General features: G+C 42.6%; 1 protein-coding gene across 2 annotated transcripts in view; it reads left to right on the top strand.

Moving 5' to 3' along the window:
* The first annotated feature begins 4,843 nt into the window (after positions 1 to 4,843).
* The window catches only part of LOC135902792 (E3 ubiquitin-protein ligase RNF14-like), a 32,167-nt gene continuing 12,561 nt past the window's right edge, over positions 4,844 to 24,449 (top strand). The window contains exons 1-6 of one of the 2 annotated variants that reach the window (XM_065433060.2): positions 4,844 to 4,985; positions 5,495 to 5,680; positions 10,562 to 10,689; positions 14,438 to 14,609; positions 16,644 to 16,751; positions 18,913 to 19,139. In XM_065433060.2, coding sequence (XP_065289132.2) covers positions 5,509 to 5,680; positions 10,562 to 10,689; positions 14,438 to 14,609; positions 16,644 to 16,751; positions 18,913 to 19,139 — 807 coding nt within the window. In that variant the 5' untranslated portion in view covers positions 4,844 to 4,985; positions 5,495 to 5,508. The other variant, XM_065433049.2, reaches the window with a different exon arrangement.

Here is a 24,449-nt window from a genome sequence, read left to right as displayed (position 1 = left end):
CAGCTACTTCTCTGTTAATATAATCAACCACATCTTTCACCACATGTTATGAACTGTAGAACAACATACCATCAAAATATGGGTTGGTGTCTGGACTTCTAGAAGATATTCGTCAGCACTGTTAAGCCAAAGCATTCTTTTGCTAGCACTTAGGTTAGTGGTGGCAGCACGTCATCAGATCTGAATTGTGGTTATGCCGGTAGCCAGTGATTGAATGAGGAACCTCAGATGTCACAATTCAGTCACTTAGGTGTAGCATGAGGGCCTACGAGTTTTTTTTATTAACGATTTTTATTGCACTGTGTGGTGGAAAATGTGAGTTAGGGGTGGTTTGTCATATAGTTAACAAAATGAGTATATTACTTTATATTTCCCAAAGAGGACCTAGCTTTCAGACAGATTCATTGACTGATAATGGTGCAGTTAGGCACTCAATTGCTGGTGCATACTTTTTAAATCTTTAAAATTGGCTAATTGTCTCAACCGTCAACACAAATGCATAAACTTTTACTCAAATCTAAGCCATTATTTTGTAAAAAATGGCAAAATTGACTAAGGGATGCAATTTTAAAGAGTCGATCACAGTTGCCTGGTGTCGCCATCAACGATTCCATTGAAGGCTAAGGATGAACACAAAGTCAGTTTGTAAGGGCCGCCTCAGCCATTACCCTTTCCATAACTTGGACCTGGAGACCATGCCTGAAGACCCCGCAAAGTGCCCTCCATGCTCTACCCATACATCTACAGCAGATGCTTGTCATGTGCTGTGGCTGTGTCGAGGGACAAAGGCAGCAAAAGAGAAAGTTCTTGGAGGTGCTGGGACATGGACAGATCAGCCCGCTGACTATGAATGGTTCATATGAATGGCAAGTACCACAGGCCACTTATGCAGCTTCGTCACAAAGGAATGCACACATTTATTTAACCATACGTGTCGCAAACTGCATGGCTGATTAAAAAAAGAAACGTACAGACACACAAAAAAAAACAAGTGAGTTGGTGCTGATATTCTTCCGAGGCTATACATATATTCAAACCTCAATGTAATGAAGTGGCATTTGAAGCAACATCTTGCATATCATATCCAAATTTTCGTTTAAAGAATGCACAATGTCAAAACTCTTGCCTTGATAAAAAAAAAAACGTGGCCTTACTTTGCACCCAAACTTAGAATTAAGAAACATGGATTGCAACACGAGGCCATCTGAGACCATAAAATGTTTATCATGTCTGCAATCCGTTTTATTCAAAACCATGCATAGAGGACACATCATTTAAAGGCGACCTTTGGTGCGCATTTTGCTGCTGACTTGCATAATATTTTGAGCCACATGCCTACAAAAATTTGCTTCGCTATACTAACCGGTACCATGTTGCACCCACAATTTCATTCTCATTATAGCAGTAGATCGCTCACTGAAGCAAAGCATGGCCAACCAAATTTTAGATTTACTCTATCAGATCTGATAATTCATTATTTATGGGTTCGACTGTATCTGAATTTTCTTGGCAGAAGGACAAATACTAGTGGGGAAAACTGAAGGCCAAACTTCACCTTCTTTAACTTAGTTCCAAACCACAGGGCCTTCGACATCACTGTTTCAAAACTGTAGTGCTAAAGAAATTAGTTTCACCTGTAATGTGAAGCAGTGATGTGATAGCTAGCGAAATATAATGCGCAATAAGCTTTAGACTTGTGCGTTGTTCATTGGAGTGCACATTTACAAGTGCAAGTGAGCAATCTCCTTTCAAGATGTAAAAGAAGTTTGAGTCGTACCTATGGAAGTTTTACCTCCCAGCGGTAGAGTGGGAAAACTTGGCATCTCTTTTTCTACTAACCAGTCCGAGCTTAGCCACTGACCACAAAAACAACCCTTTTTCTTAATGCTGGATTTGTAGGTGCTTTTTTAAACTTAAATTTGGGCCACCCCATTAACAGGCCTCGCGCTAGTTTTGGAAAAACAAGACGACGTCACCGCCATCCACTAACATCAGAAGAAGCCAAGCGCTAGAAAATTAATGAAGACGACGCAGGGTAGGAAGTGCAGGTATACACCATGTATTAGCATCAACAACATTAGCGAACCAGATATTCAACGAAACAAATGGGCAAAATACAGGCGAAATATTATCCATTAAGAAAAGCCAGTGAAAGTTTATCTAGAGAAATATGTTCACTGAAAAAAAAAGAAAATGAGTGGGAATAGACACTTAAAGTAGTACACCAAATTTCGGGAAAATAAAAACAGAAAATGCTGAACCCTAGATATAGTGCCTTTTTGATGCCACTGGCTAGGTACTGAATTCCCCTGCACTGTCTGTAGTACTTCTTTCCCATGACATGAAAGGATTCCTGTGAAGAAAGGCATCTTTTGACACCATGACATTTCTTCTACCCATGCTGTCAATCCAAATGAGAACACATTTAAGATAACACTGACAGAATTTATTGGTATGATGACCGGTGGATAAATTGGGACATAAAATGTTTTCTCACTCTGTACGTCTTCCTGCCTGTCCCCCAATTCACACATACACATTCATCCATTCTTTCTTTTTGTCAGTTATGTTATGGCACCAGCGCCTTAACAGCAACTACAGCAGACACATTCAGGAGTAGCTGTGTTGCTCTGCTTTTCCTTATGTTCTAAATTTATTTTCCAAAGCAATGTGCAATTTTCCTTCCAATTTGCTTGTGAAGATTATGTTGTCTCACTTCTTTGCTTTTCCTGACCACATTACATTGAGAAATGTATGAATTTTCTGTGTGACAAGACGCTAGGGCACACTCTAATGTCTCGAAATGTGCAGGGTTAAGAACAACAGATAACACTGTTATATAAAAAGAAGCCACAAATCAAGAGCCATTAACATTTATTACAAGAAAGTTAAACACCACTAGCAATGACACCAGTAGCCACGTGGGCCCTCTGGTGACACCCATACACTGTACAGAAATCCATATGAAATAGGATTACTACACTGCCCAGCATTCCACAAACTGCTGCAGTTGTGACTGTAGTTCCCCGTAAAATAACATTACGTAGTACTAACTTGGGCTTTCTACACTTTGTTGTGCATTTAGCTGTTGCTGTGCTTCTATAGAGCGCTTCATCATTTCTGGCTGGACTTCCATGTAGATGGACATCATTCTGTGGTTGACACTTATTGCCTTGCCGGCACAGCGATCCACACACTCGCTCTGAAATAGAGGCAAACACCAGCATAATTACAACACCGCCTACAGCTCCCAATTTTCCTTTGGCGTAAGTGACTATCTCCATTGCATCAAATGTGCGCAATCCAGCAAAAACTGCAACAGGGGAGAGTCTGCCAATCAGGAAAGAACTGGCTTTGCATCTGTGATCTTTCGATTCTCCGATTGTTGCACACACTAAGACTAAATTATCAGTTGATGGGCCTGAACTTTTTAACGACCTGAAACTCTGCACACACCCCATCAAAATGTGGCCACTGCACCTGGTAGCTGATTCATGACCATTTCCCCAGCAGTGGAATGCCATACCTGCCGAGTTATTGCAATGGGTCTAACGGTAAGATTAGAGGCAGACAATGGACAAGTCCCATTTCTGGTTCTCACACTTTAGTGGCTGCCATGACTCGCAGAATTTTGCTGCACTGGATGGTGTTGCTCAGAAAGCTCACGCATACCAGGTGCTTTTTTTTAAAAATCAGAACCGAATTTTGTAATACCGCCTGTGGCAAACAACAGAATTCTACTGCTTGAGATACACTTCCTAGTACTTTCACTCTGATGCTTGCTGCGCAAGCATCACTACGACAGATGTGCTGTGCATTGTGGTGACAAGTGAGGAACCAAGCCATTTGAATTATTTCACTAGATCACATACCATCCTAAATAAGTCACTGCATTAAATTAGAAATCATTTCTGCATCGCTTCACTAATGCGTCAGTGCTGCTTCCCACCACCACTAAACAGCGCAGATTCATCATGTTTTCAACAACGTTAACATGCCTGAGAAGAGCCCATCAAACCAATGAAAGGGGCCAATTGGTGGGGCTTCACTTCAGCGACGTATGTTTGGGTTGCGGTGAACTTCTCACATGGACTTATGCTGTATGATTCACAGACTACCCCAGCCCCACTCACGCATGCATTTTTATGCCCCTCTTGGGGTAATCTGACTGGGAGGTTCCAAGAGTATCGCGCGCTTGGCTGGTCGAGCCAGAGCAATGCTTCATTTTTCTTTTACCCATAGATAGCTCATTCCGTCCTACAATAACTGGTAGACACCTTGCAAGGTTCGATCACTCTCAGTTATGCGTGGCGTTACTGGAAAGCTATCACTCCATGGAGCCCTTTACACGGACCAGCTTGATTCCTCACAGTCAGAGACAAAGAAAAAGGAAGTTTAACTTCTAGCGGTGTGGTGCAGGCGGGCAATTCGCACATAGATTACAGCGCTAGCTGTTTTTGGAGGCTCGAACCAACCTCGTCCGGCGTTAGGTCCCGATAATTAAGGTTGTTTACGCAGTGTCGGAAGCACGTCTCGGTCATCCTGTTGTATATTAGAAGGAAATCTCGAAACTGAAAAAAAAAAGAACAAGACATGTACAAACGAACTTTTAATTCAGAGACCCACCGAAATGCGGTCTGCTACAGGGGAACAAAAAAATCACGCTTGACGAGCGCGGAATAAGTGTGCTCAAGATGTGTGGAGCCAGTTAAGGCATCGCTATTGCTTAAGTAAAGTTGGAGAGCTGCTGATCGTGATTGAACGTTTTTAACTAACTTACGTTTCTAATCGCAGCATCTTCCGCCATTGACACACGTGCGTTGACGTTTGTTGATATTCAGATTTGCGCATGCGCCGGTCAGAGAACACAACGGTGCTTTAAAAAGGTGACATACGTTTACAACTGTAAATTTATTGTTTCAACGCGAGCCAGAAGGGGGATTTTACTGCTGACTGCAGCTTGAATAAGAATAACTAGGCAAAAGGTAAACTTACCGTCCAAAGCGTACAGTACTGCCGGTAGTCAATCCAATCCAGACAGCCGATAAGAAACACGGAAATACTCGGAAACGCTCCATGAATATTTGTCCTTGACTACTTAATCGCTTTTCTTGAAACCCTGTAGTTAACGCCATCAACGCTGTTGTTTCCTCTCCTTAACACCACCAGTAACACGACGGACGCGCCCATTCTGTGTGAACTCTGTGTTTGCTGTGCTGCAAGGTTCAGCAATGTGTGCGTGTGCAGTGCTTGCTGCGCGACTTTTCGAATAGACGTGGGCGATACACGCTGGACCACATCACAGATGATCTTCTCGAGCAAGCATTCAGAGTGAGTGCGGCGCTCCGCGATCTTAAGGGCGGCGCTGCCGTGAATCGCTTCTCAAGTCGTCCTTCCAGTCGTCTCTTGCTCGAGACGCCGCACGTCGATTGTGCCATTGTTTTTGTGTCAGATTCGGCTGCGATATTGTTATCCTCATTTTTTTTTTCCCTAGGGGCGCTTGTTGGCATGGCAGACGAGGAGGAGCAAGAGAACGAGCTGCTTGTTCTGGAGAGCATTTACGACGCCTCGGTCTTCGGAGTGAGCAAGAAGCAAGGCCACTACCCCGAAGGACATTTCCTCGCTCGCGTTGAAGTTCCCAAGCCGTTCCGCGTGCTGGTGCCTAGAGTGAATGCCCCAGGTGCGCCCGCCTAAAAGTGCCGCTTCTAGTGTTGCCCCTGCCTCCTGTTTTCTTTTTTTTTTTTCTTCGCATGTACATTTATCTTTTCGCATTTGGGCAAAGTCAGCCCACAAAGTCAGCCCGCATAAGCGCAAAGTGTTTGCATGCATGGCTGGGCAGTACAAAGTGTCACACAAACACAATACACGAGCCTTAAAACATCTGAATAGTTTCAGATGTGTCAATCAGGGAGAAGAAAAGAAAATTACCAAATAAACGTATACAACAGGGCAAGACTATGCGTAAAAACAGTTATAGAAAAGATAGTGTCGAAGGCAAGGTACAGGCAGAGACAAAATATGGGATCTGTGAGCGCATGCCGAGCTTGCATTCTTGCACACCTTAATGAAGCAAGTGCCTTCTCTGTCGAGACACGGCATTGTGCATGCTCATTCCTTTCATGCTCGTGTGCTTGCTCATACGTCCACTTTTCGCCAGCCTGCTGTCGGAATTGCGATGATTGCAGAAGGTTACGCTACAAGAGCAGTGTCTGTTTCGGCTGTTGTGATGCGGTGACAATGCACTGCACACTCCGCCAACTGAAAGGACAGCACTCTCCTAGCGCAGTCATCTGCTGTCATTGCGAGTCCGACAGCAGACTGGCAAAAAAGCAGTCGTACATGCAGGTATGTGAGCACAATAGGATGGGCATGCAGATTGCCATGTCCCAACAGAAAGCATGTGCTTCATTTTAAAGGGCTCAAGAATGCAGTTTGACAAACACTCGCAGACCCCATATTATTTTGCCCCGCGTTTGCAAATTTATCTTAAATGTTATGTGTGTTAACCATTGCACAGATATCCATAAAAATTTATAGGTGTATGTATCGTCTTGCTTTGAGCACATATTTTAAATTTCATTAATGCAGATCTAATAGAGAAGAAGCTATGGCTGTCACACGGACCAATTAACCATGTCACCTTAGGAAAATTATAATTTGAAAAATAAGGCGCCGTTTGTTTTTGTTAGATACCTTGTAGAGGGGTTACAGTGCTGGATAAGGCCAATTGCATGTTTTTCATTACATTTCTGTAGCAGTGTCATCACTTTGAGGCTAAGTTCAATTTCTTTTGTTGTCATTATATGTCAGATATATAATTTTTTTGTTTTAGTATATATTTAGAAGCATAAAAAGTACCTCATCTTGTTCCTGACAAAATTTCAGCCCAGAAATTACTTTCAGAGTAGGCTTTGGCAAAGCACTTTGTAAATAATACTTTTCCTAAAGGTATTGTTTGGGGAAAAAGTGTGAACTGAGAAAGATGAGTTCAGAGATTTCAGAACACGCTGTCTTATTTTACGACCAAGAATGACGAAACAAACTGCCCTGCTCCGTAGTTTGGACCCTCCTTTTCATTTCGAATCTGCTCTGCAGCAATTGGTTCAAGCCGTCCTTGCTTTTTCTTTCAGCTTTAGAGCAATTATGCGCCCTTGTCAGCACTCGCAGACAAGCGTGACATGGCAGTGAGCGTGTGCCACTGCCGCGAAAATTCATTTTCTTCTTTTCTACGGTGCAGATTGCAGCCAAACTTGCCGATGAGCTTTGCACGTTTAGAAATGAAAAATAAACGAAATTAGAAAATGCATTTTTCTGTCAAAAATCGAGATTTTAGCCTCGCATCCCCCCCCCCCCACCCTTAATTGTTTTTATAGCAGTTAGTGCCAAATCCACAGTTAATCTATTAAAGGTTAATAGCACGTAAAAAATGTGAGTCCTTTTTGTTTGATTACCTAGTATGTATTTTCAGAATAACAAATTTTTCAACAGATTGGTTTTTCTGTTCTTTAGAAGAAAAAAAACGAAAGAAGGGGAGTGAGGGATATATTTAGTCTTGAGTATGGACTTTTTCATCTGGGAGAGCAAGAGCCTCCTCCCTAGACTGCTGTGGGTGTATAAAGGCACACATGGTACTTTCTGCAATGCTTTTGGGCACTGGTTCACACACAATTAGCACAGTCTAGAGGGCATTATAGAGAAGCCCAGGGCGTTCTTGTTAAACTGTAGTTTGTATCCTTGTACGCATTATTTGCTTAGCCACCCAAGCTGGAGATACCTTGTCTTAACAGATCTTAAGTATTGGTATTCTGTTGATTGGCGAACTAGTGTAAAGGTATTTTTTGGGCTCTTGTGATTTTGCTCCAAGCTCAGTTGCTATAACCCGCACTGGGGCAGTGCGACGCAAGGCTCTCTGCCTTTGTTGCTCAAAGTGACGATAGCGTGCTGGGCCAGCGGCTGGGCCTATGTTTGTGTTGAGGTGTAGTGCTGAAGCCCTGACAAGAAAGCGACAGCGTCGCAAATGTTGAAAGAACGTGTTTTGACCATTTTGACCTTGGTTTGTTAGGTGTGTTAGGTTGACGCTGCAGCATTGCGTGCTTTATCAAACTTCAGAAGAGCAAACAGAAGGTGCTACTGATACAAGCACAGTACTGTGTACATGTTCTATGTTTAAAACCTTAAAAGCACTTAGAAGGCATGGTGTGCCTACTAATAAGCTTAAGTGGGGCTTTCATTAAAATGTGTCGCGATTGTGCATCTGCTTGTGCTTTCTTCTGGGATGACTGATCGGGCCGGCATTTACCCTTCCATCGGTTATATGCCCTATGCATTACGTGGCCTGCTCAGCTCGATTATTTTCTCTTTATGTCAAATAGAACTGGCTTTCCCCATTCGCTGTCTGATCCACACTGCTCTATTCCTGTCTCTTGCCATTGCATGTAACGTCTTTCATCCAGTCGCTGATTGTCTGGCCAGTATGCAGATGCAACTTGCTGCTTTGCTACAGCTGTTTGGCTTCTTGTACATGCTTATATTGGCAGTGTGAGACTTAAAGCTGCGAAGTTTAGCTGCACACATGTGCTGGGTTTTTTATAGCCTGCCAGTAACATTTTTCTAATAGTGATGCAGAGTGCAATAGGAAGATGGCTGACTGCTTGTGTAACACATTTCTTTTACTACATAGACAGTTGTACTTCTTGTGGCTTTGATTGAGGGCTTTATTATGTATTGCTTGATTATGTTCTCATTGAAATGCATGTCTCAGGACATTTGAGAACACGAACTTACTTGTGGTAGGAAAGGTTCCTGCTTCCTGGCTGTAGTATGCTGTCTCAAAACGGGTAAGCACAAAGCCACGACATAAGAGCTGCTGGCACACGCTTCAGAAGAAGCGGCGCGTCAACATAACATATAATGAAGCATACTTGTAGGAGGCCACAAGCGTCTCAGCTAGCTCTGCAGAGATTTGCTTAAAAGTGCTTGGAGATGTTTAGCAATCGTGACAATCAACGCAGCCTTTCAGAACGAGAAAGTTCGCAAGTGCTTATCGTCTGCGAGAAAAGTCTTGTGTTAGCAGCGAGCATGCGTTGTAGCAAACGACACTTGTAGCATTCTTCTTAAAGGTGCAACGCTTTCTCACAAAACAAAATTTATATTTCCATAAATACTTAATTAGTATTTTTATATAAGCACATGCAAGGTTGTTATTGCTGTTGTAGAAGTAAATAAGTAATTATTCACTGGCGCTAAATCAGTAACAGAATTGCAGAACAATGTATACCCTAGTGCGCCCTGGTGGTAAACAGTGCTTCGATCTCAGTCATACAAACTTTATGTAATGTGTTGTGCATTATATATAATACTGCATGAATAAAATTGGATTTTATGTGAAAATATTTTAATACAGCTTCGTTTACTGTGATGCAAGCAAACGCCACTAGTCTAAAGCTCAAAGCCAATCCAAAGCCTGTGCTTCCCATCATTCCCACATAGGTTGAGGCAACTCTCAGGAGAGCCGCCGTGAACACTAGCGCCACATTTCCCTCTAAGGTATTTATTTAGAAACTCTGGTTTCAAGGCCCCTTTAAAAGTAATTGATTACTTTTCAGTAATTGCTCAGTTACTTTCGTGGGCAGCCATTGGTCACTAATTAATTACATTTTTAAATTATGTAATTGTAATAGGTTACTTTTTTTTTCCTGTAATGTGTACAAGAGTGGTTAGAAGGCCTTCAGAAACACACACTGTGTTTGGCTGCAAAAATGACGAAGTGGACACACCATCACGCTGCTCATTCGATGGTGCCGGAGCGAGAGCAGTGTTCTGGCTTCTGCTGCTGGCTCAAGCACAGTGTGTGCACTCAATAGTGCTCTTGAGCAGCTGTGTGCATACCGCATACACTAGCCTGAGTGGAAAGGATGGTGAATATTAAGCTAAATCTACCTAATCCTTGGGCGCTGACAACTGCAGACTGCTTTCCTTTGATCTCACCTTGCACATCATTGAGGTGTGATGCCCATAAAACTGCTGCTGGTGTTGCTCATTGTGCCAGCGTTGTGAGACACCTGGTATATGCCAAGGTGCTGCTCCTGCTGAGCGGCAATAGTTGTCTTGCCTGCTGTGTTGCACCATGTTGCCTCTGCATATTGCCGCGCCCCAATCTACATGGAGCCCCAATTGTGACAACAAAGACAATTTGCTCGAGAATTCATCCAGCCTCAGTAGAAGAAGGCTGCGTTCCCTATTTTTGGGTGCACCGATAGAGTGTGACAGGATGACCTCTCTCAATTAAAACTCCCGTTGTCAGTGAACCATGACAATATTGTCAGAGCACTACGTGAGGAGCTTGAGTGGCAACACTAGACTTTGCTGTTGCTTTCATTGCTTTGCCTTCGGACGAAACTGGCAATATTGTTTTTAGACAAATCCATTCAGTGGTACGTATAGTGCGCTTGAGTTTGTGAGTGTGGTGGAGCATGTGTATTGTGTTGTGCAACGCCATCGGTCTCAACCGTGCCCTCCTTCAGCTTCTTGTGGTGATGTCGTATTCTGTTTTATTTTTCAGAAGAAATACAGGAGATTTCGCTGGAACATTTGCCTCCAATTGTTTTGGACTTTCAATTGCCTGCCAACTACCCCTCTAAATCGGCACCACGTTTCTGCCTGAGCTGCCCGTGGCTTACATTGAAAGAGGTGACATTTTCCACTTATTTTCTCATGCACGTAGTACTTGAAATAATTGCTTTTTTACTGAGCGTAACATAAAGAGGCACTCCAGGTATAAATGACCACTCCAGCTAAACCACTGACTTATATCCACTAAGATAGCATTTTGCGGTGGATTCACTTAAATATTGCATTTGCCTGTGTTACTTGCCTATTTTCTCCACAATAAATCCAAAGTGTGCAGTGGTGCCCTTGGTCACTGCTGCATTTTCGCCACATCGATGACAAATGGCGCCATTGTTCATGACGATCACCATATGTAATTAACAATATTCATATAGTCAAATTCTGTACTTAAACTTTAAGTAATATGGCCTCAAAGAAGGCTGATGGATATAAATATCTGAGAATTTTTATAATACCCGACTTAAACCTTTGACTGCCGCTCTTGAGTATGCTCGTTTCGTCTTTTTAGTGCATCTAGGCCTCTCATGAAACAACACGTGCAGAAATTAACATTGCGTACCTATTGTACCATCTATAGAGGTAACAAGGAAAGCTTTTAAGCTAAACTTGTAATAGCCAGTGGAACAGTTGTCTTGGTGCTCTGTCTCGCTGCCTCAATAGGACAGCCATGGCAAACCAGTGTGGCAGGGCTGTCTGCGCTTTCACAGACACAGAATTCACAGAATTTTGCGTCGAAAGAAAGCAACAAAAGCAAAGCAGTGTCTGTGGACATGTCGCATGAAATATCTGCTAGCACGCGAGAAAGACCCGGCAGTCAAAGGGTTAAGGTGAAATAGGCACATTATGCACTTCAGAAATAAGGTAATGGGTTGATTGAGTTTTTTGCATCATTAATTTCAATCACTTACCAGACACGCTAAAAGAACAATTGTATTTCTCTCATGTTCACAGTTTACTTAAGTACGGTTGCATCTGTTCAATTCCATACACAGCCATATTCATGGGAAAACATCAAAAACTACAAAATAAGGCAGTGTGGTTCGTACTTAATAAATAACAGGAAATTAAGTATGACAAAAGGCAAAAATAAATTATATGACAAGCATTAAAAGACCGTCGACAACATCCTAAGTTTATACAATGTCTAATATTCTAAAACAAGTATTAACAGAGAAAAGTTACATTGTCACCATAGCATATCTCGAAGAGAAATGCTTATGCATTAAATATCCGGGAATTTCCTTTTAGGAGTGATGTCTTGCAATATTCTTTTTTTTTGTGACCCATAAGTGAAAAGAATGGTCTTTTGCCTCATATTATTAGCACTGCAAATGATGGTAATTTTTACCAAAGTTTACGTGCGTGATGATTGGCTTGTATTTCTTTTTTGTTATGTAACCACCCTGCTTTAATGCCCGCTAGGGTGAAGCGGGTATGCAGTAAATAAGTGAACAATCGAACAAACAAACACACACACACATACAAAAAAAAAAAAACATTCATTCCTTATAATGACGAGGTGCAACAACACCAAGACAACATTGGTTGTTGTGTCATTGCTTCCAGGGCACTAATAAAATCACTTCCAATTGTCATTTTTCGGTTCTGTCTCGTAACTGGCTTGGTTGAGAGCACATCTGCAAGACCACAAGTATGAATGGAGCATGCCCAGTGCAGTTTTTGTACCAGCTCAACAGGTGGCATAGCAGTGTGCTGCCCTCCACTTCATTTAACTTCATAAATAGATAACCTACTCATTTCAGCCCATAGAGAAGGCCTTTTTCAGATAACTATGATGCGCATAACTGTGTATGAATGGGCTTACTTTAGAAAGTTGCTTGTCTTACTGTTAGTGCAATAAAGGTGTCTTTGTTCTCTGAAAATTGTATATAAAGCATTGTGGCGACACACCCATGGTGCACCAACATCTCAGGCCATGTTAAAAGATCATATCCACTATATCCATCATATCCACTAATTAGCAGGGCCTGTATTCACAAAAACGTTCTCACACTAGAACAGTTTGTTGCATCAGGTGCCCACCCAATCATAGTGTTGGACATATTAACAGTGAAGCAGCTGGCCATTGGCAAATTGCTCTTACGAGTGAAAAGCTTTAATTCAACTACCGGTTCACATTTCATCTGCCAAACTGCTGTTTAATATCTGACAATGAAAAAAAATGGACGATTAAGAGCCCTGCAGCTTTGCCAACATTGATTTGTTAGTGTACATTTACTCATTTATAACCAATATAGTCAAAATGACATTTTGTTTCAGTTTCAGTAGGTAGGATGCAAGCCGAATGTGCACGAAAGATCTAGGAAAGGAGAAAAACAGAAATTCTGTAGTTTAGTGAGCAAGTTCTCTGTTGTGTGACGATCTGCATCTCTTTCATGAGAGATGATGAGGTACAGCACCTATCAGGCAACAATTTGATGATGGCGGACACCATGTTACCAGTTCAGTGCTTTCAGTATGTTTCATTACTAGATAACCAGCCCAAACTGTTCACAGTGAAGCACTGCCCTGTGCATTGCCGTACATGCAGCTGACCACCTAACCCCACAGATGCAGCGATTCGTCTACTGTTTCCGGGTTAATACTGAGGCATATAACTCATATGCATTTTTTTTTTTTATATTGGCAGCAAAATGTTTTCGATGTCAACAGTTGTAGGCTTGTGTGGTCCAATGGCAGTAAAACATTTTGGCCATATGCCAGTTAACCTTAAATGAGATGCTTCACTTCTCAGAAACAGTATTGCAGGAAGTGGAGAATAAATTGTGCCAACTGTGACAGTCAGCTGCAGTTACTCTTGATCAGTCACACTTAATGAGTGCAACATGAAGATGAGGACTAGGGTAGAAACGTGGAAATGCCCACTTCCAACTGTGCGGCATAGTTGGAATACAGAAATAGTGCTCACTTTCATAGTTGGAAGAGAGCATGTGTCCTGTTTACTAGTTTCTGCCTCGGTCTTCATTTTGCACACATTCATCTTTATCAGTACAACATGAACGAACTAGCCCAGCAATGAGTAATCTTAAGTTATCTTGCACTAGCTGTCGCTGCTACGGTCAGTGTGTTCATTGTCTCTCCTGGGTGCCTCACACTTTCAGCGAAACCACATGACTTGCAGAATGCATGCTTCAAATACTTTCAAGGCCACAGTTTTTCAGCTGCGAACTCTTTAAGCTCCACGTTGAAGGGACACTAAAGTAACACATTAACTCAGTTTAGATGGATAACGCATTAATTGAAAACTCTGTTGTCGTTAATTTTGAAATAATTGGCTGATTATTAAAAGAGAAAATGAAGGTCAAAGTTTTAGTTTTTGAATTTCACGCCGAATTCCCAATGCTAGTATGTCACTGTGACGTCGCCAAGTATTGTTTCATGTTTAGGCTGTATTGGCTCAGTAAAAGTTCCTGAATCTCGCCATGTTTAGTCTTTGGCTCTTTTACACCACAATGTAGTCTATCTTTATCGTTAGAGGTGACTAGGCCCTAGAAGACTGTCAAAATCTGTGACGTTGCAGTGAACTGGTGCGGGAACTTCAAGGAGACGTCACCACCCCTCTTTTGTTATTGCACTTTTTCTGGCTTGCCAAACGTCCTATCGTGGTAAGAGTGTTTTTTTATATTGTAGAAGGGTAGTTTACAGATACAGAAGAAATCATATTTTTCTTTAGTGTCCCTTTAAAGTCTATCGCCATTGTTGCTTTTGTTCTTGTTGTTGCTGCAGTAGTTGATGTAAAAATAATGGTCTCTGCTTTTTTTTCATATTTTTTTCTGTGTGTGTGTAGCTGGAGAAGTTAAGCCATGCGTTAGATCGCAGCTGGCAGCAGGACCAAAACACTGTGGTGCTGTACCGCTGGATGACACTGCTGGACACTGAAGCAGCAGACATTCTGCGACTGTCATCTAGCCACACCTTGGTGCCTCTCTTCGAGGAACTGACCAGGCTGCGTGCATATAGTAAGCAAACTGTAGCCATATTTTATCACATGCCATTGTTGTCTGTCCATTTATCTCAACTTCCACCATAAGGCTTTCCCAATGGTATCTATTTGCTTGCACCAAGACTTGGATAACTCCATTCTACCCCCACATAATTCCTTACCTCATTACTCCATCTACCTTATTTGCTCAATTCTAATGCGTACCTACCTTTTCTGTAAAAGTTGACTAAATAATGACATGCGCATTATATTGGAATATGAAACCAAAACTCCAATAGAGATAATCTATCATCATTGACATTCAAAATTTCTATAATACAATGCAATCCACACGTCTCTGCGGGGGTGCTATTCTGGACACAACCATGTCGAACTCGCCGTCTTGTCATTTCTGATATCTCTGTCCTGCTTACATGAAGGTTGACCACACCTGTCTTCGGCCAGTGACGGGAAGTCTTCTGGCTAATGGCCAAGTTCTTCCCAATTGGAAGGCAACTTTAGTGCAGTTCAGTTAAACAATGAGAACAAGCATTTAAGCTATTAGCTGCATCTGTCACTGCGAACTTACGTGGATTTGATGGCACTGATTGTTATCTTTTTTATATCTTCATGAGTTTATTCGAGCATTGTGTGACCATTTCGTCCCTAGGATAGAGTAGTCTGATTTCATACTGAAACAGCGGTGAACATCTCAAGTGTGGCTTAACATGCATCTGCAGCAATGTACGAGTATGCAGAAAGGAACATTCGGCATTGTGTTTTAACATTTGGGATGATGAGGGGGTGCACTTTGAGGGGATGTTATCTTTCGTATTTATTTTTTGTCATGTAACCTCTCTGCTGAAAAGGAGACGTTCCACAGCACATCTCCTTTTTTAGGGCAGCCTCGGCTGTGCGTAGCTGTCAACATGGCTGAGTGCATACACATCCTGCGCAGCTTGTTTTTAGAGGTAATCTGCTGCATGTTACTAATACTACGCATGCTACTGGGCAAACTGAGATGGCATGGCATCGTGTACTGTCTTTTTGCGGGTTTAATGCTGGAGGTTGTGCAAGGAGGAGCTTTGGACACACGTTGAACTCGGATGCAGACGAAGCATTCACTTCCCTGCGCTTTCGGTGCTTTTCATGGCGGCAACGTTACACTGCGGTTGACACTGTCAACCACTGTGGCGGAGCGGACGCAACAGTGTAGTTGGCTTCGCATTGTATCGCCGATGTGAAAATATCGTTGACAGAGCATGAAACTGTACCCTTCATAGCCAACTCTGAATTTCAATACAGTGAATTTTTTTCTCACTCAAGTTTGCTTTTTCTGATCACCCAATAATTCGGAATATTTAGCAGCCCCTTCCATGTAAGAAAAATTACATCAGCGACAGCACTTGTTTGCATAAAAGTTGCAATTTCAATGTAACGAAATTTCGCTATAATGAAGCAAATTTTACTGACTTGGTTATAGTATCAAGGTTTAAGTGTACCACTGACGGCGCATCTCAGCACGCCAGCATTGTGTGACACCTGGCAGCTGCCTGGACACTATTCTTTGTGGCCAAAAATAGTTGCCTTGCATGTTGCGTTGCGCCAACATGTGATGCGCCAGCATGCATATAGTGAGAACACCATCTGAGGAGTTCAAGCATAGCCCTAGACTTTGCTGTTTCTTTTTATGAAACTGCCAACTCTTTTTTATTTTTTTATGAGCAGCATCATACCTAGCTTTATTACTCCGCAACATTGGCAAATTTTGTTTAGTGTCATGCTGACACGGTAATGACAATGATGCCAGGTCTGGCAATTCAAGGCCAACTTTAGTGTGAAATTATGTATGTTATAAGTACATACCAACTTTCATACCACTTGCCAAATGTTATCCTTTTACAGGCAAGAAATATGGGGTAGAGTTTATGCAACAGTGAAAATATGTGTTGGTACTCTTTTAACAAACTGCTATGTGTCTGTTTGTTGTAAGCCTATGCTCCAGAGTTGTCCTGGATGTGTCAATGTTGCTTCAATATGAAATGTTTTTTTTTTTTTCTTAACTTTGCAGGGAGAACAAAGTGGAAAAAGTGCTACACATACCGTGGCAATGGACGCACTGATGTGCGTGTCTTTAAGGAGGCAGTAGACCCGCTAACATTGACCACTCTTCTCACTGGTGAGTTCTTCACTTGCTTTTTAACTGAAATCATATACTGCGCTGAAAAATCATAAGGGCTATAGATATTCTTGTTGGCCTTCTGGCGTGACATCACACGAGAGAAGAAGCATGCAGACATTCTTGTCACTGGGCAGTTTTATCACAGTTGCACCACTTCCAGATTGACAGCCATACAGGTAACATCACTTTGGAAGTAATAAGTATCAGTGTCACATGGGCATTTCAAAGGCCCTCAGACCAGTAGTCTACTGAGTCAACGGTTAAGTGAGTGCTGCTAAATGGGCAGCTTCAGCAACCATTGAGCCAGCAGAGCTGCACAGAACTAGGCTGAAATCTCAAAGGGGTTCGAATGTCAGATGTGGGCATAGTCCTCTACAGCAATGACCTCACTGCCATTACAAAAAAAAAAAAAACCTATCCCTATCTCTGCCCTCTTTCTCTTTATCAGATCACTCCATCTGACTCCACCACCCTCAAATTAGCACTCATCCTGTTACCCTTATGGGCAACGAGGCACCTTATTTTACTGAGAGTGCCATGTAGCTGCATTTGATGCCTAATCTGCACTGCTGTCGTTCTATGTTTAATGGCAAACTGTAGTGAAATTTTTTATCACATAAAGAGCCGCTAGTTACATATAGTGCAGATGTAAAGCAGCCTTCATGCAGAATTTAACATTTGAAATAAATATTAGTGGATGCATCATGGACAGCTAGCAGAAGTAGATGTTTTTGATGCTCTAACTGAAAAAAACATTTACCATTACTACTTGTAGGAAATAGCGCAGAACCTAAAATATTGAGAACCATTGTGGCACTGGGGCCTGAACTCTAAGACTGAAAATCTGAGATGCCACGGTTTGGAATTTACATCATATTCCCTAACCACGAGGTGCCTGCATCATCTGCTAAGGTGCTATACAAGGGCTGTGGCTTCAGGAATCAGACAATTACCAGCTATGTTACTTTGCCAAGATGGCGTGAATATTGTATACAGTCGCCAACTGATTTTCCTGACCTCGCGGGGACTGAGAACTGGTCCGAAAAATCACAGTCGAAAAAACTCGTTCAGCCAAAAAAGAAAAGAAAAATTATGACACTTAGAGCGGCTTTAAAAAACTCTCTAATAATGCCGTACCTCATACTACACTTCGAGGCGATCAGATTTGCTTGGATTTGCGCAAGAGCGATGTCATCTTCGTATACAGTCTGACAAGAGTGTCACCACATTGGCGATCTTCGTTGCCGTAGATCGCCATGGAGATCGAAGAAACCAGCCACGTTTCTTCGCATCACTTGGTTCTTGCGAAGGCATATGAGGTGGGGCCAACACACAAATTTGAAGCAGCATAAACATACACAAAAATACGACGTCACCCCTGCTCTGTGGACACACCATGTGCAAAGAGCAACCGAAACTTTAAATAAATAAATGAATAAAAATGGAACTCACATTAAGTGATTGTGACAATAGTGCTGACCGAAAAAAGAAATAAACAAGAAAGAGTGCCGTCCCCTAGAGCGTTTTGTCAGCCAAGAAACAGCAGGCATGGCCTCTATGACTGGAGGATGTCGCGCGCTCTCTATTGAAAGTGTGTGCGTCCCAATCTTGGAGGCTATAGAGTGGACCACTGAAAGCCAAGCCAGCAGAAAATTTAGTATAGCAGCCCCCCAAGATCGGGTTGTATGGCTCGGAATGAGCGGTTTAGTATGGAAAATCAAATGTTGGGGCCTAAATTTGTCCGAAAAATAGATTGTGAAAGTGCATTAGCTCCATGAGAACCCTGACAATGCATTTATGAAGTTCAGAATATCCATGAAGTCCGAATTTTTGGAGTCCAAAAAGTCCATTGGCGTCTACACACTCATTTTTCACCAATTCATCAAAAGTGACATTTAGTTACAGTTGAACTAAAACTTGTATACCAGTATAAACTTGTATAATTTTTGTAGTTTTTCTTCCCACTGCTCATTACGTGTTTCGTAACTTAATTTCAAGTCAAGTTTTCATGTTGCCTCTGGGCTTTTGATTTAACCCGACACATTTGTAATGGCATATAATGGCATACTTTTCTTCTCAATTATGCTATTCATGTGCCGTTTGCGACTCGTGGGTGCCTGCTATAAGTGAGCCCAAACCAGTTTTCACTCTCGTGCAGAGTATAACAGCCGAGAAAAGCGGCGGCTGTTTGACCTACAGTGGCTGACCTGCCAGGTGTGTCTGACATCCAAGTTGGGCTCGGAGTTTGAACTGGTTATTGGCTGCGACCACCCGTTCTGCCGGAGCTGCCTCCGCGAGCATTTTCGCATCCAAATCGAGAGTGGCTGTGCCAACCAGCTCCGCTGTCCGCAGGAGAAATGCACCACGCAGGTGGTGCCCACACAGGTACCGAACATTTTGTGTTTCTTTTACAGCGAAGCTGTTTATGCGGACCCTGTGCCGTCTTTGTCAGAAATATTATAGAAAAGGGGTCTAAGATTCGAAATCTGCAACTTTCTAAAAAGTGGTTTTTTGGTCGTTTTTCCCGAGTTGATCCCCGCGTCCCCCCTTAAAAGGGGCGACGTAACCTAGCGGGAGAGAGAAAGAAGAGCTCAACGGGGGAAATGGGTTGGAATGACCCCTTTTCCCTTGTGAGAATGCTGTCTTATATGCGAATCTAGTACAGTTGTCGCACGGTGCATTTTCGGCAGTTGAGCAAGATTGGCATCAAATTTATAGACGATTGATTCCACTCAGCCGTGAAAGGAACAAATGTTATGCTGGTAGTGGTTTGTGGCCAACAAACAGTGCCCAGCGATTGAAACGCGATACTAGAAGTGCATGGCTGCGGGCACTTCTTGTGCCAGCAAGAATTAGCAGCAGCCACATCAGTCGTCAAGCCAATCCAACCAATCTTAAATATGATTGCAACGCCCGCATCTCCAGTGGTAGGATTTGCACCCAATATACGGAGCTTTGGATTAGTGGTTCCACACATTACATTCCATCTACAACTATGGGAAGACCACAAGTATTGTGTACTACTGTGGAAGAAGCTGCTTACCGTGAGCGTCAGCGATAGCTGGCTCATGAATGGGCTTATCATTATAGGGCCGACCCCGAGCTGTGCGCCCCCGAGTTTTAACGGCAGCGCTAGGGGTTGACCCCGAAGTGCGCGCCCGAGACGCGGAAACACATCAGCAGCGCCGGCAAGTGAAAGAATGGTGAAACAAAAGATTTACAATATAGGCTTCTTGCAAAGTTTGACTTGCATGGTGTAACACTCAGCGTAACTAGCACAGCTTGGCTGTTCAACCACCTTCACGGACTGGAAGGGGCGGGGATTTTTTTAACTCATAATAATGTGTCCTATAGTAAGTCTTTATAGGGGGCTGCACTTTGGTGGGGGTAGAATTGTTGGAGTGCACTTCCACCGTCAGAATTAGTTGGAAGAACAAAGGCGCATTCGCAGGGCCTCCACTTTAACAAACACACGTTGTAAGAAACAGGCATTGAAAACTTTGGAAGGAAGATGAATTAAGCGTGAACATTCAAATCACCACAACCAGAAATCAGTCGCACTGACTGCAACTGTGCATATAGCAGGACCTTGGCATGATCAGTGCATTCGCTGTCGATTGTAACAATATAGCACAAGCTAATCAGTGATAAGCTTTTGTCTGCCAATATGATGATAGCATTCTATAAGAGTGAGAGAGAGAGAAACGAAGAGGGAAAGGCAGGGAGGTTAACCCTATAAGAATGAAAAGCTCTTGATAGCCACAGAGCTAAAATGTCTTCTACTGAATGTAAACTTCACACTGCAGCTAAGGGGGCACATTTTACTGCCATGGCAGCATATGACTATGTTCCTCATGCGGCCGGTAAACTAGAGTGATATGCTGCTGCAGAATGTGAGTGTTGCAAGCAGTGGCACGATTGGCAGCATGATGGGCACATCATGAGTCCTAAATCAGGACTTGAAGTACGCTCATTGAGGTGTGCAGGCTCACTCCTACATGCGTATGCACCTGCTTTGCCTTGAGTGCTAAAAAGATAGAGCATCTCCATGTTCAGTGGAATCTCGTTGATATAATCTTCACAGAAACCACAAAAGAAAGCGCATCATCCAAAAATTGTATTAGCCAAAGCAAGCTTCAAAAAGCATGAAAATAGGCGTAATCGGTGTCAGACTCAACAGCAAAGGTTCGTGTGGCATCAAGTGATAGTGTTCCGCATAATGTGTTGTGCGGAGCAGCATCACTTGGCGCCACACGAACCGCAGCCAACACGATTTTATTCGGCAACATTCAAGTATCCCGCCAGTTTGCACTAAACTTCCTTCTTTTCATTGTCTGTAAAGAAGTTTCCCTGGTAGTCAAAAAAAGAAAGTTTCCTCGCTGCATTGCCATGTAGTTAGGCCGCACTGCCGCAGCAACGCTTTACTGCCGGTGGTGTGCTGCATGTGTTTTTCCTTCAGTGTGGTTGGGGCTTAACATGTTGTCCATGAGTCATTGGAATGTTATTTAAGCTAGTACACCGGAACATAAAGCTGTGACCTTTAGAAATACCAATAAAAGCCCACTACTGCCGTCGTGCCATCTGATCTAAGGGGAAAATGTGATTGCAATAACCGTATGAAAATACATTGCTCCTATGAGACATTGGCTGGGAAAATAAAATAAAATGTGTTATCCAGAAAAACATATTTGTGTAAACATAGGTCTTGTGGGGAGAAAAAAAAAAAAACATCCATGCACTTTATCTACGTTAAGACAACAGCTATCACAGCTTGTTTGCAACACGGCGTATTACTTCGGCCGGGGTGCAGCAGATAAGGCACTAGCTCGGTCGCAATGCTTTTTTCTTTATTTTCTTTATTTCATCCTGGCTAACTCAGAGGGAGCACGTTCGAGGGCGCTGCTTTATGATGCGTGTGGGAATGTGGTGCCTTGGTATTCTTCATATTTTGCAGGATTTATCGATCGTAAAAAAATTAGTCCGCAATTAGTACATTGCTGAAAATACCACAGTTAGATTTCCCTTGGCTGTGCCTACAAATGCCTCTTTGACACTTTGATAATTAGGATAGTATGCCTCAAGATAGATAATTAATTACAATGACCTAATTAAATCTCAGTAGCAAAAAAGAAATACTGGCAGCTACTCCACTGTACTGGAAACAATATGCACTAGATCAACTTTGAGGAATGCATTGCTCTTTTTTAAATCTTGATGAATTATAGTTAATTCGGACACCCTGTGTATATTTATGACCTCTGCATGCAAGTGACAATGTTTCCATCCCTATTACATGTTGCAAATTATTAGAAATGTTTTTTTTTTTTTCATGAGTCATTAGCATTGTTTACTGGAAAGAGAAGCAATACTGAGACACATATCAGTCACATGCATTTCACACGCCTTTGATGAGAGAGTCAGAAAGGCACGCAAAGCAATTTGAAGCGAGGTGAGCATACAACAATATATTAATTCTCTGGACATAGGCTATCCATACCTTCAGAAATAATTGATAGTTGGCTACCTCGTTCTCTTTTAAAAATATAATGACATTTGTCCTGTGTATATATTTCAATATATTGTGTACGTGCACAGTGTTTACAGTGTAAATTTAAAGCAATGTTGAAGTGAGAAAGTATGGATGAAGCAGCCGTCACTGGTTCTTCTAATGCAACTTGTCCTCCAGTTGTCAGGATTTGCAAAAAAAATAGCGAAAGTATGAATTAAAAGGTATGCATGTTTGCGCCAACAATTATGTAGTATAAGCTACCAGCCTCAATGAAATTTTAAGTGAGAAGGTTGAGGCAAGTCAAAAGAAACCTCTAATGATATTGGTGAAAAAAGCTCTAGTAATGACACTTTAGGTGTGTGGAGGTTAGAGAGGGAAGGGGGGTCCCTGCCCCACCCCCCTCCCCGGATAAGTCCGGAGGGGGCTCCCCCCCCCCCTATGTAGTCGGCACCTATTCTGGTATAAATAAAGAAAGACTGTATGTTGCAGATACTATGTGGCATCTGTCATCTAGTTTTGGTGGTGCCTTTTCAGCACTTACTGAACAAAATGGAAGCATGCTGCTCTTACACTGTGGCTGCCATGTGTGAGATGCTCGTAAATGAACTCCCCTGCATGCCATATTTGGATTGTAGTTAGTAGCCAAGTACAAAATGGATGCTCCCTTTAAGGACCAACTTGAAGAACATTACGGACCCTGTGAATAGCCTAGTTTAAGACAGTGTAGATATGCATAGCAGCCTCCATGCAAAATTTTATAACCAGATACAAGTGGATGCATCTCAAAATTCCTGCATAAATATACGTCTTATATACCAAAAGTAATAAAATATGCCATCATTGCAGCTCACTAGAAATGTCACCGAACCCAGAACGTCGAGAACTAGCTCTATGCCTGGGCATGACCTCTGAGATAAAAGGGGGGGGGGGGTATTTTGTAAGAGAGAGAGAGAATAAACATTTTTATTAGGTAAATGCAGCTAGGGAGAGGCGTCCTCATTCCAGAATGCCTTGAGCTCGGGCCGCGTCCTGGCCCCTCGCAATCAGCTGTTGCTGATCCTCGAGGTCGGAGCTGGCCAAGGCTCTCTCCCAAAGCTCGTTAGTGGGGTAAGGGTTCGGATGATTTAATGGTGCCGCTCTGCAACCCCCTACTATATATTCTGTAAGAGTCTACCTAGTGGACTGTCCATTTCAGCCGCTGCTGATTGGATGCAGCTGCATGAATGAGGAGGAGACAAGCGGCCCTAGCCAATCAGCAGTGGCCGAAGTGGACAGTCCACTACTTGGACTCTTACAGAATACCTCCACTCCACACTGGAAATTTCGGAGGCCATTTGCTGGAAGTTGTCATATCCACTAACCTCCATGTGCCTGCTTTGTCTGTTTTAGTCTGCTATATAAGGGCTGTTAAAAAAAAAATGGGCAATTAAGAGCCCCTCAGCTTTGCCAAGGTTGCTTTAGTAGTACTATATGTGCTACCCATATATAGCCCAATATAGCCAAGATGAAAGTCCATTGCAGTGTACCTTTCAACCTCTTTATACATTTTGGGGTGAAAAACCGTGAGAGGACGTACTAACAGGGAAAATGTACAACCCAAAATCACAAAAAATTGGGCAGACTCAACTGTAGTTTATGTTTATGTAATGCAAAGTATTGTGGGAATTGTTGCACTACGAGACACCAACGCGTGCCAAGCTGGTGGGGCTGGAGCAGCCTGAGATGCACACTGTCGTTTTTGAGGCTTCAACAAGGTTATGTTTGCACTCCTGGTATTCAGTCTGGGTCAAGTAGCTTCTTTTGACTGGGCATTTTGTTGGGAAGTTTTGATGTGCCCGTTTGACTCGGTGAGAATTGTTGCCGCCCAAGATGCCTGGCACACGTCGAGCTGGTGGGGCTCTAGCAACCCGAGACGCATTTGTTGGCTGGGAAATGTAATGTATGGTCGCTATTTGGCGACATATTGAATGTTGGTGCGAAAGGATCATGTTTTTCTTAAAGATGTCGACTAGTAAGAAATAGGCGAAACTGTATTGGGTAATTTTTTATGTTCTTGGTTGCGTACATTGGCACCAGGATATTGCACAAAATGGGATCATCTCAAAGAGGTTCTACTGCAGATCTCAATGTAGCTCCCGTGGCCCAGTGTCAAACGTAGTGCCAATCCTCAAGCTTTTCTTGTGAAA

Source organism: Dermacentor albipictus, chromosome 3 (genome assembly GCF_038994185.2).
Source record: "Dermacentor albipictus isolate Rhodes 1998 colony chromosome 3, USDA_Dalb.pri_finalv2, whole genome shotgun sequence".
Classification (NCBI taxonomy): Eukaryota; Metazoa; Arthropoda; class Arachnida; order Ixodida; family Ixodidae; genus Dermacentor; species Dermacentor albipictus.
The sequence above is the reverse complement of the archived record's forward strand: the minus strand, read 5'-3'. Positions and strand labels throughout refer to the sequence as shown.